Genomic DNA, 17,991 nt, shown 5'->3' with positions numbered 1-17,991 from the left:
TTGAACAATTTTTCTATTACGTAGTATTGCCTGTCTGTTACCACTTACACCTCTACGTAAACGCCGCTGCTCTCGGTCTTTAAGCGAAGGCCTTTGGCCTCTGCGTTGCCCGTGGTAAGAAGTAATGCCTGAAATATGATCTTTTTGGCACACTCTTGACACTGTGGATCTCGGAATATTGAATGCCCTAACGATTTCCTATGCGCTACGCGTCTAGCCCCCACTACCATGCGGCCACAATCACATCGGAAAACTTCTCACAGGAATCACGTGAGTACAAATGACAGCTGCGCCGAAATATCGGTACACGAGTTAACAATATCCCGTATATACTCCCGAAAAATTACGAAATATTCGATTCGCCAGGAGAACTTCAGTAAACACGTCCTGTGATTTGCTTACAAGATTTTAAATTAGGCTGGCAGTTCCTGCTGACGGCGCATTACTGGAAATGTTCCTTATTGTTTGAGCCGACTGCTTTCCACCCCTAATGCAGCAGCAGTAGTGCTGGGATGGAAGCGGCAGTGCGCAGGCGCCGGCGTCCCGACGCCGTGGAGGGGCCCGCCGGCCGGCTGCTCGGCCACCTGCCGCTGCCGCTGCCGCCAGTGTCGGCGCCGCACCGCACCGCGTCCAGCAGCCCGCGAAGCCAGCACCGCGCCGCAGTCCGCTCCGCGACGCCGCCCGCTCCCCACACGGCTCGCCGCCTTTCAGGTCGTCGCGGAAGGCAAGGCATTCGCTACAGTCTTCGTGAACAACTTCTGTTGCATTGTAGCCCCGAAATTTTACAGACGATCATAATAGGACAGTAGCTGCTTGTGAGGCGTGCACGGAAACTGCGGTACGGGATGGTGGTGTGCTGAGGTGCCCTGTAAGTAGCTCGGCGTCGCTACGTGATGACAGCAGCGGGGACGCTGGCTGCCGTGTGGCTGGCGGCGCTCTGCTGGCGCCAAGGTAAGTCTAAGCCCGGTGGCGCGTTCTTAAGGGACGGCTGCGCCTGGGCTCACGTTTTTTTATTATTTTTTTATTTTTTGAAACACGTGGGACGGGAGTTAGAGAGTGATGGGAATCATTTGGCTTGTTTGAAGCAGCCCCCTACGATTTCCTTTCCTGTGCCCACCTCTTACATCAAATTAACTGAATTATTTGTTGAATACTGGTTGTCCCAAGGGGGCATGGCCAATATTCAGGGATACGGGACGAACGATCATTCGAAGCAAAACAGTCTGGTAAACACAAACTCTTAAATCCATACCTTAAGAGCCATGAGCACTTGTTCATCTTCGCTACTGTGAAACACATATCTTCCACGGAACAAGTGCTCGTAGCTCTTCTTGTTGTGGTCTTCAGTTCAGAGACTGGTTTGATGCAGCTCTCCATGCTACTCTGTCCTGTGCAATCTTCTTCAACTCCCAGTAGCTAATGCCACCTTCTGAATCTGTTTAGTGTATTCATCTCTTGGTCTCCCTCCACGATTCTTACCCTCCATGCTGCCCTCCAATGCTAAATTGGTGATCCCTTCATGCCTCAGAATGTACCCTACCAACCGATCCCTTCTTCTAGTCAAGTTGTGCCACAAACTTCTCTTCTCCCCAATTCTATTCAGTACCTCCTCATTAGTTATGTGATCTACCCATCTAATCTTCAGCATTCTTCTGTAGCACCACATTTCGAAAGCTTCTATTCTCTTCTTGTCTAAACTATTTATCGTCCACGTTTCACTTCCATAAATGGCTACACTCCATACAAATACTTTCAGAAACGACTTCCTGACACTTAAATCAATACTCGATGTTAACAAATTTCTCTTCTTCAGAAACGCTTTCCTTGCCATTGCCAGTCTACATTTTATATCCTCTCTACTTCGACAATCATTAGTTATTTTGCTCCCCAAATAGCAAAACTCATTTACTACTTTAAGCGTCTCATTTCCTAATCTAATTCCCGCAGCATCACCCGATTTAATTCGACTACATTCCATTATCCTCGTTTTGCTTTTGTTGATGTTTATCTTATATCCTCCTTTCAAGACACTGTCCATTCCGTTCAGCTGCTCTTCCAGGTCCTTTGCTTTCTCTGATAGAATTACAATGTCATCGGCGAACCTCAAAGTTTTTACTTCTTCTCCGTGTATTTTAATTCCTACTCCGAATTTTTCTTTTGTTTCCTTTACTGCTTGTTCAATATACAGATTGAATAACATCGGGGAGAGGCTAAAACCTTGTCTCACTCACATCCCAACCAGTGCTTCCCTTTCAGGCCCCTCGACTCTTATAACTGCCATCTGGTTTCTGTACAAATTGCCTTTTGCTCCCTGTATTTTACCCCTGCCACCTTCAGAATTTGAAAGATAGTGTTCCAGTCAACATTGTCAAAAGCTTCCTCTAAGTCTACAAATGCTAGAAACGTAGGTTTGCCTTTCGTTAATCTATTTTTTAAGATAAGTCGTAGGGTCAGTATTGCCTCACGTGTTCCAAGATTCTACGGAATCCAAACTGATCTTTCTACCAGTTTTTCCATTCGTCTGTAAAGAATTCGTGCTAATATTTTGCAGCTGTGGCTTATTAAACTGATAGTAATTTTCACGTCTGTCAACACCTGCTTTCTTTGGGATTGGAATTATTAGCTCTTAATTATTAGCTCTTAAGTTATGCATTTTAGAACCCATGTTTACTAGACAATTTTTTCTTGTTTCTATCCATGCTACCTCCTTCCAAAACATGGAAAGCAAAGAACTTGCAGTAGAAGAAGTGCTCATAACTCTTGAGGTCTGCATTTAGAGCCAATGTTTACCACACTTTTTCGCTTAGAATGATCGTTCCTGTCACATCCTTGAACACTGACTATTCCTTCTGGGACACCGAGAATATTTCAATCTCCATTTTCCCCCAAATTTCTTGCTTCTTTGGCTCCCTCTCGTACTAACGAGGTAAGTACGTCGGAAGCTCAGAACCGACCGAAAAGGTGCTTGAATTATAAATCTTCCATCCCAGATTTCTATGATTCACTCGCGTGCAAAACGTGTCCAGACAATAGAATGATCACGTGTTCAAGGTCTAAGAGAAGAACTTCGGTAGTGCGAAAAAACTAAATATCGATTTGATAGGACCAAACTCACAATATTTCAACGTCATTTATTATTGCTACATTTCTCTCTGGTAAAAAATAATTACTCTATTTGAACAACAAATGTTTCATACTGACTTGATAACGTTCCGGAGCTATTCAGTCTCGTAATTACAGATATGTTATCTCAGTGAAGAGGTCAATGCAAAATGGAGCAGAACAGTATGCACATATGATTAAAAGCACTTTTTCTCAGTCAACATCACTTCTACGTTCAAGCAGCCAAATATCAAACACCACACTAATTACATTTTGAAATTATGGTATTAATATGTGAAAGATATGACCTGCCTCTTGCGAAGCATATTGTAATAAAGGCTCGTAATTCGGTGAAGAAAGCAGACTGTATAATATAGAGTGTAGTCTAATGATGAAATAACGATCGTGTAACTTTACTTGTGGTACGCAGCACGTCACAGCCTTACCCCTAAGTTTTGGAAAACATTCGTGGGATTTATTCACCTCATAACACTGGTGTTCATTCTTTCCAGTCCAACCCACAACCGAATACTCCAAAAGGCGGCTTCCTACTGTCGCTTTACTGTTCACAAAACTAGAGTAAGTATTTCATATTGCCGGTCAAACATGCCACCGTCAAATGGCACCAACAGAACAACTGAGTTTTGGATGCAAAAGGCTCAAATGTTCAAATGTGCGTGAATTCCTATGGTACCAAACTGCTGAGGTCATCGATCCCTAGACTAACACACTACTTAAACTAACTTACGCTAAAGACAACACACACATCCATGCGAAAGGCTCACACCATTATTTTTTAGATGAGCGATTTATATTCAAAGCACATGTTATGCAGTTATGAACGTTTGAGGTCACGCACTTCGTTTGTAAGAATCTTGTTCCACAATGTCTTAATAGTAGTAAGAGCAGCAGAAGTAGTAGTAGTGCTAGTTTTATTAATCCATGAGACACTTTTACATGCCTAATGGCCGTGTCATGGTACTATAGTTTAACAATGAAGAATAACCTGTTTTGACATGCATGGAACAGGTAGTCGGCTGTAGCCTTATAGCTGCAACCATTCTGGTGTTCGCCTGAAGTAATGTGGCAAAACCACAGAGAAGCATAGTGAGGATGACTGGATAGACACTGTAGCGTCCGTGCACAGGGATACAGGGCCGATCTGTTCGAAAGAGTGCAGCCTTATTCGATTTATCCTTGTTGTACGTTACTGTTTTGCAAACATGTTCAGTAATAATGTACAAAGCTAGCATTGACTACAAACATTATTCCGTAATACAACGTATCTCCTGTCATCCTGTCTCTTTATCTAGTTAGTGTTTGCCATACTGTTATGAACAGACATAGCTAGGATATTACATAAGTGAGATCGTGTGTTGGGATTAATTTGAGATGACGGGTACTTGATCTGCAATAAGAGCTACTTTCGTGCATTCATGTATGTAGAGTATATCTCTTTTCCATTATTACTTAGTGGCAGAATACAGCTATCCAAAGACTAATTCATAAGTGTTTATTCACTCTAGATCTCAAGAAGATGATGTATCGAAGTCGCTTGCCTTTTTTTCCATTAACTGATGTGAAAACATTCTGTTCTGCTATGTCAGCTATGGAAATTTTGTAGATTCATATTAATAATATTTATTTACTTAATCTTGCTCAAGTCTTGAATTACAGAGTAAAATTCGGACAGTTGAAAAATCAGAATCAAGCAGTACGGAGTGATAATTTAATGATTCGAGAAAATACTTATTGTATTCTTGGACAAAAACTGCAGTTCAACATTACACACTTCGCTAAAATTACTCCTGTGATCCGAGTACATAAATCGAATGGCCATATGTTTGATGTTGGTAAAGGGCCTTCCACTAGAATCTACGTTATACTATTCGTAGTGCAGTTGATTGTCAGGAGTATTATGTAAATTACGAATGTAATAAATTTCTAGATTTAAGAATTCCCAATCCTGTAACTCGATTTCTATTTCTTCATCATTCTTCTCAGCACTACAAAACCTCACTTAATTGGCCGAGTTTGCTATATTGCGTACAATAGATTCTTAGGCGCTCGGATGTAATCCAGATAGTGCAAGATATTTATATAATCGAAACGTGACTAGCAAGGGGAGGAGAGATATCGACGTACGATTTGTACTTACCGTCGGGTGCGTCGATGTCCTGAGCTAAATTCAAAACCTCTCCGCATCCTTACAGACTGCTTGCTCTGGAGACAGCTGGTTCGTTCGTCTGGCGGACACCTTAAGTTCTAAAATCTCTTTGCCGTTCTCGAGAATTATATGTTATGTATCGATATATGATTAGCCTTCTCCTCCTTCGTATCTCCAACATCAACGATGTAGATACAACACTGCACAACTACTGTTCTCACTCATCGAAGCTATGGTTCAAATGGCTCTGAGCATTATGGGACTCAACTGCTGAGGTCATTAGTCCCCTAGAACTTAGAACTAGTTAAACCTAACTAACCTAAGGACATCACAAACATCCATGCCCGAGGCAGGATTCGAACCTGCGACCGTAGCGGTCTTGCGGTTCCAGACTGCAGCGCCTTTAACCGCACGGCCACTTCGGCCGGCATCGAAGCTATACAGTAATGCTTTTGACAGGTGGGACACACGCAAGCCATCATAACAGTTTTCTCTCGAAACGCTTGGAGTAATATAGGAGCTACATTTTTTTTCATACAGTCTTTTCAATTTATGTTACGAGTAATAAATGTGGAAAATTATTGAGTGATACGAGTAACGTTCACTACTTGACTTACAGTTTAGTGCATACATCGCAGCACAGATACGCGACATTTCACCTCCGGAGGAATGAAATGATTTTCTTGTTATCTTAATGTATGAGATACGGCCCGTCGATGCGGCAGTGCATTACATCCTTGACTTCTGTTTGATAAGCAGATGGTAAACATGCAGCGATATGTTGCACCAGCCTCTACGGGTGTCTGTTTCATATTGGTCCCTACCAGTGGATGATGAGAACCCATTTCCACTTTAAACATGTAGTATAAAACATTTTTTTAAAAAAAGGGAAATCGATTACTGCCTGCATAATTTCCGCTAGAGTTACGCCTGTGGCAGCTGCGTCGTATAGATGATGTTGGTTTAAATTGGCTCACCAGTCCGTACGGATATAAAATACGGCCCAGAAAACAGTTGACAAGGGCAAGTTGTTGGCGATGGTTGGCACTTGCTTGCGCGACAAATGGCTCTGAGCGCTATGGGACTCAACTGCTGAGGTCATAAGTCCCCTAGAACTTAGAATTACTTAAACCTAACTAACCTAAGGACAACACACATATCCATGCCCGAGGCAGGATTCGAACCTGCGACCGTAGCGGTCGCGCGGTTCCAGACTGTAGCGCCAGAACCGCTCGGCCACCAGCGGCCGGCCTTGCGCGACAAGTTCCTCACGAACCCGCCATATTTGTGAGAAAAATAAGAACCGATCTTGGCAGATCGAGCGTTCACAAGCCAATGTAATGTAGCCAAACATTTAAGTTTGGTCCTAATACAGCGCAGTACAGGATGCGAGACATAGATGCCTATGTTGTCCCCGAAAGGCGGCTACCCAGCGCAACATGGCACGCGCCATCTCGTTATACAGCTCATAATGTTGCAGCAAAATCAGTTTTATACCTAGTTGCTTTCTGGATATATATATATATATATATATATATATATATATATATATATATATATATATATATTCACATTTGTTTAATATTGAGCGTAAGGCAACCGTTAAATCTATTTTACTATCTGACCTCCTCTGCTGGCGTTATTTACACGAAGCTGTATTCACGTATATTTTCCAAAGTATTAGATTTATTTAAAGATCACAGAAATGCAGTATTCTCACGGAAAGTGAATTCTACCGTTTGTTTTTACTGCAGTGAAATTAGAGCGGTAGCTCCACTTTACAGAATTTGGCGCAAAATGTAATTATCTGTGGATATTATGACACAATTGTTGTTAACTGTTATGTCTCGGCTAATATCATAGCTTGCACAATTATGTTAAAGTTTGTAACGCTGTTGTGAACATCTCTGGCGTCGATAGATGGCTGCGTTTGCCTCTTCCATGTATCATCTATCGACGTGCATACTACTAGAGCGGTAAGCGGGTAGCTGAAATTGCTTCGTTCATTTGATAAAGAGTTTATGGGACTTACATGTTTTAAAGAAGCATACGACCCTGCTTCTTCATTCGACGCTGGAGTTTGTCAGTCGTACTGGTTGTTGAGTGATGGAGCGCCAGTCTCTCGGAAATCTATGAGTAGATGTTTTCATACTGTAAGGGACCTGGAGAACGTGCTGGCCACGACAACAGTCGAACACCCTCGGCATCGAGGGCTGTCAGGAAACCACGGATTCAAAAAATGGTTCAAATGGCTCTGAGCACTATGGGACTTAATATCTAAGGCCATCAGTCCCCTAGACTTAGAACTACTTAAACCTAACCAACCTAAGGACATCACACACATCCATGCCCGAGGCAGGATTCGAACCTGCGACCGTAGCAGCAGCGCGGTTCCGGACAGAGGCGCCTAGAACCGTTCGTCCACAACGGCCGGCGAAACCACGGGAAACATGCGGTATTGATTTTTTGTATATAGACTAGCGCGGCGAATGAGAATTTGTTCCTACGACTGGAATCGAACCCGGGTCTCCTGCTTACTAGACAGGTGGGCTAGTCCCCAAGCCACTTTGGCACAGCGGTTCAAACAACTGCACGGATTACTCTGGCATGCCACCCTCTATGATCAAAATTCTCACTGCCGCCCCAGTCTACTTTAAATTCCCCCTTTCTGTTCGAGTGTAACACGACCAGAAAGGGGGAATTTAAAGTAGACTGCCGCGGCAGTGAGAATTTGGATCGAGGAGGGAGGTGTGCCAGGTAATCCGTGCAGTTGTGTCGAACCGCTGTGCCATGGTGGCTTAGAGACTAATGAACCTGCCCATAAGTAGGAGAACCTGGCTCGTTTCCCGTCCTTGGTACAAATTTTCACTTGCCGCTTCAATCTATATACGTAAAATAATATCCGTATGAGACCAATAAAGTCTCTGACAATGTGTCATTTCATACGGTCTTGTGTTATGTTATCGGAAGACGGGAGGGTAGGATCACCGTCCATAACACACTACAGCTGTAACGGCTGATGAGTAAATCACCGACTATGTGAAGCAGATATCAACGTGTTGTTTACCTGTGCCACACCCCACACCAACACGTCACGGGCTGAGCCCTAATGACGATGACGAATCCACCTGGCAGTATTCGCTCTTCTCGGAGCGTCCATACATGGCTACGTCCACCACCGTGTTGTAAGCAGATGTATGTGAGGGGCGTGAACAGTGTCACTGGTTGAGAGATTACTGTGCAGGCACAGAGATACGGCCTATTCACGTGAAGCAACGTTACACCGCCTGACAAGAGTTTGAAAAGGGCCTCATTGTGGGTCTCCAGTTGGCTGGCTAGTCGAATCGTGCCTTCGAATGTGACAGTGAGCCGACTACTTCTGCACTAAGCACATCGCAACCCTTCACTTCAGCGTCTTCGCCGGCCGCGGTGGTCTAGCGGTTCTGGCGCTGCAGTCCGGAACCGCGGGACTGCTACGGTCGCAGGTTCGAATCCTGCCTCGGGCATGGGTGTGTGTGATGTCCTTAGGTTAGTTAGGTTTAAGTAGTTCTAAGTTCTAGGGGACTTATGACCTAAGATGTTGAGTCCCATAGTGCTCAGAACCATTTTTTTCAGCGTCTTCAAGGCGAAAAAAGTAATGGACTCACTGCACCATTCTGTGTCATTCCGCATCATTGGTCGGAAGCGACAGCGGCCACCCCGTGCTTAGGCTGCCGTTAACGCCACAACAAAAACGGCTGCGTTCGGAGTGGTGCCGTAACCGAGAAGCATAGAGTCACAATGTATTCAGTGATGACCCGCGGTTCTGCACCATCCCGGATGACCGCCGTCTGCGAATATGGCGACGACCTGGGTAGAGGTCGTAGTCTCCAATGTTTTGGAGAAACACAGCGATGTTATTCCTGGCGTTATGGTGTAGGGAGCCATCATGTATGACTTGCGGTCACGGTTGGTACTGAAGGAGGGCACTCTGACGAGATAACGATACACCACGGAAAACCTGCATCCTCATGTGTTACCTCTCATGCAACAGTATCATAGCGCAATTTTTTAACTGTACAATAATCGTCCACACATTTTACGTCTCTATGAGCTGTCTACATGATGTGGAGGTAGTTCTGTGGTCCAAAACATCCCCAGATCTGCGCAAGTTTCACTGTGACATACGGTCTGCTTTTCATCTTTGCTTTATCGAGTTCTTTCTGTGGCTAACTCACTTTAGTCTAAGGTGGGAAGAAGTTTCATGCTTGATCTATTTATGAATCATTCAAATTTTGGTCAGTGCGTGTTCTCGTGTTGAAGTAGTGCATAGAACTACTGGGCCGTAACTGTTCCGGGATTCGCCCAAAATCCACACTCAGATATTAATCTCTATTACAGTGAAGATCAAAAGAAACTGGAACACCTGCCTAATAACGTGTAGGGCCCCCGCGAGCACGCAGAAGTGCCGCGACACGACGTGGCATGTACTCGACTAATTTCTGAAGTAATGCTGGAGGGAAATGACACCACGAATCCTGCAGGGTTGTCTATAAATCCTTAAACGTACTAGGGGGTGGAGACCTCTTCTGAACAGCACATTGCAAGGCATCCGAGATATGCTGAATAATGTTTTTTGGTGGCCAGTGGAAGTGTTAAAACTCAGAAGAGTGTTCCTTGAGCCACTCAGTAGCAATTCTGGACGTGTGGAGGGTCGCATTGTCCTGCCGGAATTTCCCAAGTCCGTCGGAATGCACAATGGACACGAATGGAAGCAGGTGATCAGACAGGATGCTTACGTACGTGTCATCTGTCAGAGTCGTATCTAGACGTATCAAGAGCCCCATATGACTCCAACACGCCCCACAGTATTACAGAGCCTCCACCAGCTTGAACAGTCCCTTGCTGACATGCAGGGTCCGTGGATTCATGAGACTGTCTCCATACACGTACACGTTCGGCTGCTCCATACAATTTGAAACGAGACTCGTCCGACCAAACAATATGTTTCCAGTCATCAACAATCCAATGTCGATATTCACGGATCCAGGTGAGGCGTAAAGCTTTGTGTCGTGCAGTCATCAAGGTACACGAGTGGGCGTTCGGCTCCGAAAGCCCATATCGTTGAATGGTTCGCACGCTGGCACTTGCACTGGCACAGCATTGAAATCTGCAGCAATTTGCGGAAGGGTTGAACTTCTGTCACGTTGAACGATTCTCTTTAGTCGTCGTTGGTAGCGTTCTCGCAGGATCTTTTTCCGGCCACAGTGATGTCAGCGAGTCGATGTTTTATCAGATTCTTGATATTCACTCGTGAAATGGTTGTACGGGAAAATCCCCACTTCATCGCTACTTCAGAGATGCTATGTCCCTTCAAACTCACTTAAATCTTGATAACCTGCCATTGTAGCAGCAGCAACCGATCTGAGAACTCCGTCAGACACTTGTTGTTTTATATAGCTGTTGACGACCGCAGCGCCGTATTCTGCCCGTTTACATATCTTTGTAATTGAATATGCATGCCTATAGCAGTTTCTGTGGCGCTTCAGAAGACAACGTCCCGACTGGCTGACTAACTTACTGACTCATCATCACTAAGCCCAAAATCACTAAAAGTAGAAACTTGAAATTTGCAGATAGTGCAGATAGTGTTGCTCTTACACTGTGGGCGTCGTTCAAGAAGGAATTTTTTAGTATTACATCTCTAAGGGGATGAAGAAGGGGATGAAAGGCTTTGTGTGAATAAATCGCTATTAAGGCAATTTTTAAGCTAGAAATACGAAAACTGGAATTTGGTTTCCTATTTCGGCACTTTTGGAAATTCAGTCCCTAAAGGGGACTGCCGGCACACAGTTTTAATCTGCCAGGAAGTTTCAAGCCATATACAAGTGACAGAGCACTTGCCCGCGAAAGTCAAAGGTCCCGAGTTCGGGTCTCGGTTCGTCAAAAAATGGTTCAAATGGCTCTGAGCACTATGGGACTCAACATCTTAGGTCATAAGTCCCCTAGAACATAGAACTACTTAAACCTAACTAACCTAAGGACATCACACACACCCATGCCCGAGGCAGGATTCGAACCTGCGACCATAGCAGTCCCGCGGTTCCGGACTGCAGCGCCAGAACCGCTAGACCACCGCGGCCGGCCTCTCGGTTCGTCAAACAGTTTTAATCTACCGGGAAGTTTCGTATCAGCTTCTCTGCTAGAAATAAAAAAAATGTGTTTGACTGTTTCTGGAAATTCAACCCTTAAGGCGGTGAAATAGCGAATGAGATTTTTAAGGAAATATTTCGTTCTATTAAAATATTTTTAAAGCTAAATCATTGGAAATTTATTTCACTTCCCAATAAGATATAAAGAAATATGTATTAGGGGATGAAAGTTTCTATGGACATATCACCAAAAGAACACAGAAGGCATGAGTAACAAAGACCTCGACTCCAGATACCAGAATAGCTTTTTGGTCAGATGAACATTCGCCTTTTAATTAATGTGAAAATTGAAGAAAATGTTGCAATTTGTGAACAACTTTAAAATTCGATTAAAGCAACAACAGATAAATAAATGAATTAATTGATAAAAACGGTGCTATGTGAACAAACGAGCGGGCGCTGAACTAGTTAGTCATAAAGATCTTAGCTCGCAGATTAAAATTTCTTTACTTGTTACACGTGTCCGCTGCAGACATAATCATATATCAAAAAGCTCTGGTCTTACAGAAGGAAGTTCTGTGTCAATAGTAAAACGTTTGGCTAGTCGGGGCGTCGACTCGCTCAAGTAGGCCAACAGTCGTTAATCCGGCGAGCAAATTCGACGCTAGTCTGGCAGAGGTCCCAGTCTCGTAACGTGGCGCGCTACACGCTACGCGAGAAGGGATAATGTGAGTAGCCCGGCGTGCTAAACATGTGCGACGGCCGTTCTGAGAAATACTGGGGGTCTGCCGCGCGCGTGCGGCAGACAGGGCGGTGGCGCTACGCGGGGACGCGGTTCTCGCTGACCTCTGGCGGATAGCCGCTAGGCGAGTAGCGCGCGGATGCGGCGGCCGCGGATTGCCCGCTAAAATTAGCAGCGCAGTCCGCGAGCGAGGCAGACCGCGAGCGCAAGTGCCGTCTGCCCCAGTGTGGCTGCTGCCGCCGCCGCGTCGCCCGCCAGTTGGCCGCTTTCCGCGTTTGCGTCACACCAGATGACAACAAACGGCGCGTAAAGACGCGTACTTGCCTTTGACGTCACACTACGGCGGACTGGCGTCTGCCAAACACACCTCGTTTACGATATTGGAACGAAGCGAAGACGCCGCAGAGTAAAATATATGTCTGAGACAAGAGGATCGTTTCCGTTAAAACTAAATGAATGGAGTGACGGTACTCTGTCTTTGGCACTAACAGGATGCTATCGATGACACAGGCACTTAAAGGCAGAATAGGCTAATGAGGTCAGACAGTAGCTTAATGAGTGAACTTCCTTTTCCTTTACTTCCACAGCAGCTGCGAACTTGTTAAAGGGCAATGATTCTGGCGACGCTATAACCTTTAGTACTAAAATTAATTTGCATTTCAGGAACGGATAGTACTGTTACAGACAGGGGGGGGGGGGAAATGTGCATAGTTAATGTAGTAGAACGAATGTATCCTTTAAGCGCGAAAGCACCTCTCGAGATGGACAGAAATATGAAAGTATCGTAAGATTCAAGTATGAGAATATATTTATTACTAAGACAAAAAATGAATCAGGTACGAAAGTTGACTCATTTAAATTGTGAATTGATCTGCTTGAATGATGGATAATGCCCTTTTTTATATATTTTTATCATGTTGAGAAATAAGGAGGAGCGATCCGTTTTACTAGGTAAAAAAAATTCTATAGCCACGATCACATAAATAATTCTTTATTTCCGACAACCGGCTTCGACGGAGTTTGCTGTCATTTTCTGATCTTCAAAAATTTTTGTTACGAAACGTGTTCATTGTGTGTTGGAACCTCATGCCAAATTGTCATATCAGGGAATAAAATGTAGTACATAAAGCAAAGGTTTGTCAGCAATAAAACATGTATAATCAAAAAGCACCTTTGTGCACATGGACATGTCCTAATACGTAGCTCTCAAAGATGGTTGTTAACCCTTAAAAATCATTATATACAGTAAAATGTACATTAGGACATCTGTTTACGTTAGCTTGATGCTATAGATGTTGGCTAAAGAATATTTTTTTTACTTATTATTTATTTATATGACTGGTTCCAAGACGTCTGAACAACCGCCTACACGTAGTTCACGAACAGACAACGCGTATCAGTCTGACCGCCCGTTTCTGGGCTAAGAATATTCTTGACGAGCCGAAGCACTTGGTCTTGAAACAAAGCAGTACATAGTTAACACAATGCTGGTTAGAAAATTTATAAACAAAGAATTAAAGAATTAACAAAACACGAAAAAACAGAGTACTTAATAAATAACACGTTATACAGAAAAGTTCTCAACTACCACGAGGAACTCCCTACAAGACAATTTTTCAAATTTGGGGTAACTGACCACTGTGCTTTTACTCGCAGTTTTTAAATAAACTGCTGGGAGCTCATTGAAAATGAAACCTGCTGGTTAGTGCACATCTTTCTGTACAGTGCGAGATGAAGTGTTGTCCAAGGGTATATCGTTTTCTGTGCAGTCTTTACTCAATGAGTGTCGCAATTTCTTCTGAATGAGTTTCTTAGAAGTAGATACCTTAGGGGTTGCGAAGGCCGGCCGTGGTGCCCATGCGGTTCTAGGCGCTGCAGTCCGGAACCGCGGGACTGCTACGGTCGCAGGTTCGAATCCTGCCTCGGGCATGGATGTGTGTGATGTCCTTAGGTTAGTTAGGTTTAAGTAGTTCTAAGTTCTAGGGGACTTATGACCTAAGATATTAAGTACCATAGTGCTCAGAGCCATTTGAACCATTTGGGTTGCGAAGCAACTAAAATCGCTTGATACCGATTAGGTTCCTTTCAGATTACGCTGATACAATAGCTCCCTACTTAGCAATCATATACAACCGCTCGCTCACCGATAAAAATGTACTTACAGATTGGAAAATTGCGCAGGTCGCACCAGTGTTTAAGAAGGGTAGTAGGAGTAATCCATCGAACTACAGACCTATATCATTGACGTCGGTTTGCAGTAGGGATTTGGAGCATATATTTTATTCAAACATTATGAATCACCTCGAAGGGAATGATCTATTGATACGTAATCAGCATGGTTTCAGAAAACATCGTTCTCGTGCAACGCAGCTAGCTCTTTATTCGTACGAAGTAATGGCCGCTATCGACAGGGTATCTCAAGTTGATTCCGTATTTCTAGATTTCCGGAAAGCTTTTGACACCGTTCCTCACAAGCGACTTCTAATCAAGCTGCGGGCCTATGGGATCGTCTCAGTTGTGCGACTGGATTCGTGATTTCCTGTCAGGAAGGTCGCAGTTCGTAGTAATAGAGGCAAATCATCGAGTAAAATTGAAGTGATATCAGGTGTTCCCCATGGAAGCGTCTGCTGTTCCTCATCTGTATAAATGACCTGGGTGACAATCTGAGCAGTTCTCTTAGGTTGTTCGCAGATGATGCTGTAATTTACCGTCTAGTAAGGTCATTTGAAGACCTGTATCAGTTGTAAAGCGATTTAGAAAAGATTGCTGTATGTTGTGGCAGGTGGCAGTTGACGCTAAATAACGAGAAGTGTGAGGTGATCCACATGAGTTCCAAAAGAAATCCGTTCGAATTCGATTACTCGATAAATAGTACAACTGTCAATTCAACTAAGTACCTGGGTGTTAAAATTACTAACAACTTCAGTTGGAAAGACCACATAGATAATATTGTGGGGAAGGCGAGCCAAAGGTTGCGTGTCGTTGGCAGGACACTTAGAAGATGCAACAAGTCCACTGAAGAGACAACTTACACTACACTCGTTCGTCCTCTGTTAGAATATTGCTGAGCGGTGTGGGATCCTTACCAGGTGGGATTGACGGAGGACATCGAAAGGGAGCAAAAAAGGGCAGCTCGTTTTGTATTATCACGTAAAAGGGGAGAGAGTGTGGCAGATATGATACGCGAGTTGGGATGGAAGTCATTAAAGCATAGACGTTTTTTGTCGCGGGGAGATCTAGTTACGAAATTTCAGTCACCAGCTTTCTCTTCCGAATGCGAAAATATTTTGTTGAGCCCAACCTACATAGGTAGGAATGATCATCAAAATAAAATAAGAGAAATCAGAGCTCGAACAGAAAGGTTTAGGTGTTCGTTATTCCCGCGCGCTGTTCGGGAGTGGAATGGTAGAGAGACAGTATGATTGTGGTTCGATGAACCCTCTGCCAAGCACTTAAATGTGAATTGCAGAGTAATGATGTAGATGTAGATGTAGAATATTGTCAATAACAAATCCCATGTTGGAACATCAAATTGACACCGTTTATCAGTCTGGCCGCACGTTTCTGGGCTAACAATGTTCTTCATGAATGCGCAGAGTTGCACCAAAATATAACACCCTCGAGATAACAGAACGCAAAGCAAGCAAAGTAACTGACCGTTCGCGTTGTACTGTCACAGTGGAGATCATATTTACAGTGAAGTTCGCAGAATTCAGTTTCTGCACAAAATATTGAACATGACGTCTAATAAAGCCTTCCAGAAGTAGAACACTGCCGCTTCAGTCTTCTGATTCGCTGCACGCATGCGGTCTTGCAAGCCTTTTGCTTGTGTTTCTGGCAATGCTCATTTTTCAAATTTGGGGTAATTGACCACTGTGATCTTACTCGCAGTTGTTAAATAACAAACTTTTGACTACCTCTACATTTACATCTAAATCTACATACGTACTCCGTAAGCCACCACACGACCCACGACGAAGGGTACATTGTACCAATATTTGTCGTTTTTTTTTTCCTGTTCCACTAGCAGATCGAGTGAGGAAAAAACTACTACCTATGTGCCCCCTTGCGAGCCCTATTTTGTCCTATCGTAATTTCGTGGGCCTTAAGCGAAACTTATGTTTGCGGTTGTAGAATAATTCTGCAGTCATATTCATATGCCGGTTCTCTGAAGTTTCCCAATAGTGTTCCGCGAAAAGAATGTCCCTCTTCCCTCCGGGGATTCCCAGTCGAGCGCACAAAGCATCGCCCTAGTTATCGCGTGTTGAGCGAAACCGCCAGTAACAATTTTAGCGGCCCGCCTCCGTGCTGCTTCGATGTCTTCCTTTAATCCGACTTGTTGGGGTTCCCGAACACTCACGAATGGGGCGCACTAGTGTTCAATATGCGATGTACTTTATAGATTAACTACAATTTCCTAAAATTCTCCCACTAAATCGAAATATATCATTCGCCTATCCTTACGTGCTCGTTCCATTTTGAATTGATTTGTAAAATTACGTCTAGATATTTAATTGTGACTGTCAACCAGCACACTACCAACACTAATACACGAACATTACAGGACTGGTTTTCATACTCATCTGCACTAACTTACATTTTCCTACATTTACAGCATGCTGCCATTCATAACACCAACTAGAATTTCTGTCTAGTCGTCGAGTATCTTCCTACATTACGTAATGACGACAATTTTCCGTACGCCAGTCATCATCAAACAGTCGCAGATTGCTGCAGACCCTGTCTGTCAGATCATTTATGGGCAAGCTGAATGTCGTACGAGCGACATTTTCTAAATCCGTGCTGATTTGTGGACGGAAGTTACGTCTGAAGGCAATTTACTGGATTCGAACTCAGAATTTGTTAAAGAATTCTGCAGCAAACCGATGTTAAGGATATTGGTCTGTAACTGCGCGTCCGTTATTCTACCTTTCTTATATTTTTCAGTCGCTTGTAACTTCATGCTGGATGAGAGATTCGTGACAAATGCAAGCTAAGTAAGGGATTAATGCCGCAACAATACTCTCTGTAAAACCGAACTGGGGTTCCATCCGGACGCGGCGAATTATTTGTATTAGATTATTTCAGTTGTATCTTTACGCCAAGGATGCCTCCTATTTCTATGTGCTCCCTAAGGAAGCCTGTGCGACGGTCAAATGACGGTATGTTTGTACGAACCTCCTACGCAAACGATTTCTTAAACGAAAAATTTAAAACTTTGCTTTGCTTTTACTGTCTTTCATTGCAACACCAGTCTTGTCAACGAGTGACTGGATAGAAGACTTCGAACCGCACAGCAATTTTAAGTAGGACAAGAATTTTGTCATGTAATCGGCAAAATCATGTGCTAAGGTATATGACGGTAGAAGCTGTATGCTTCACGCATCGCTCTTTTTACAGACGCTCGAATTTCTATTGAGCTTTTCTTGTCCTCATTAGGGCGTTGTTTTTTTAAACGAAAGTGCAATAGTCTCTGCTACCTCACCGAATTGTGTAATTAAACCACGGTGAGTCAAATGGTTCAAATGGCTCTGAGCACTATGGGACTTAACAGCTATGGTTATGTCCCCTAGAACTTATAACTACTTAAACCTAACTAAGGACAGCACACAACACCCAGTCATCACGAGGCAGAGAAAATCCCTGACCCCGCCGGGAATCGAACCCGGGAACCCGGGCGTGGGAAGCGAGAACGCTACCGCACGGCCACGAGCTGCGGACACCACGGTGAGTCTTTTCCGTCCTTAATCCACTTCTCCAGAACATGATTTGCAATCAAATGGCTCTGAACACTATGGGACTTAACATCTTAGGTCATCAGTCCCCTAGACTTAGAACTACTTAAGCCT

General features: G+C 43.9%; 1 protein-coding gene across 1 annotated transcript in view; it reads left to right on the top strand.

The window, feature by feature from the left end:
• Positions 1 to 625: 625 nt before the first annotated feature.
• Positions 626 to 17,991, top strand: part of LOC126235185 (uncharacterized) — a 357,154-nt gene continuing 339,788 nt past the window's right edge. The window contains exon 1 of the mRNA XM_049943915.1: positions 626 to 951. Within this exon, the coding sequence (XP_049799872.1) occupies positions 894 to 951 (58 nt within the window). The 5' untranslated portion in view covers positions 626 to 893. The remainder of the gene's footprint in view (positions 952 to 17,991) is intronic.

Source organism: Schistocerca nitens, chromosome 2, assembly GCF_023898315.1.
Source record: "Schistocerca nitens isolate TAMUIC-IGC-003100 chromosome 2, iqSchNite1.1, whole genome shotgun sequence".
NCBI classification, from domain to species: Eukaryota; Metazoa; Arthropoda; class Insecta; order Orthoptera; family Acrididae; genus Schistocerca; species Schistocerca nitens.
Note: the sequence above shows the minus strand (reverse complement) of the source record. Positions and strands in the feature narration are given on the sequence as shown.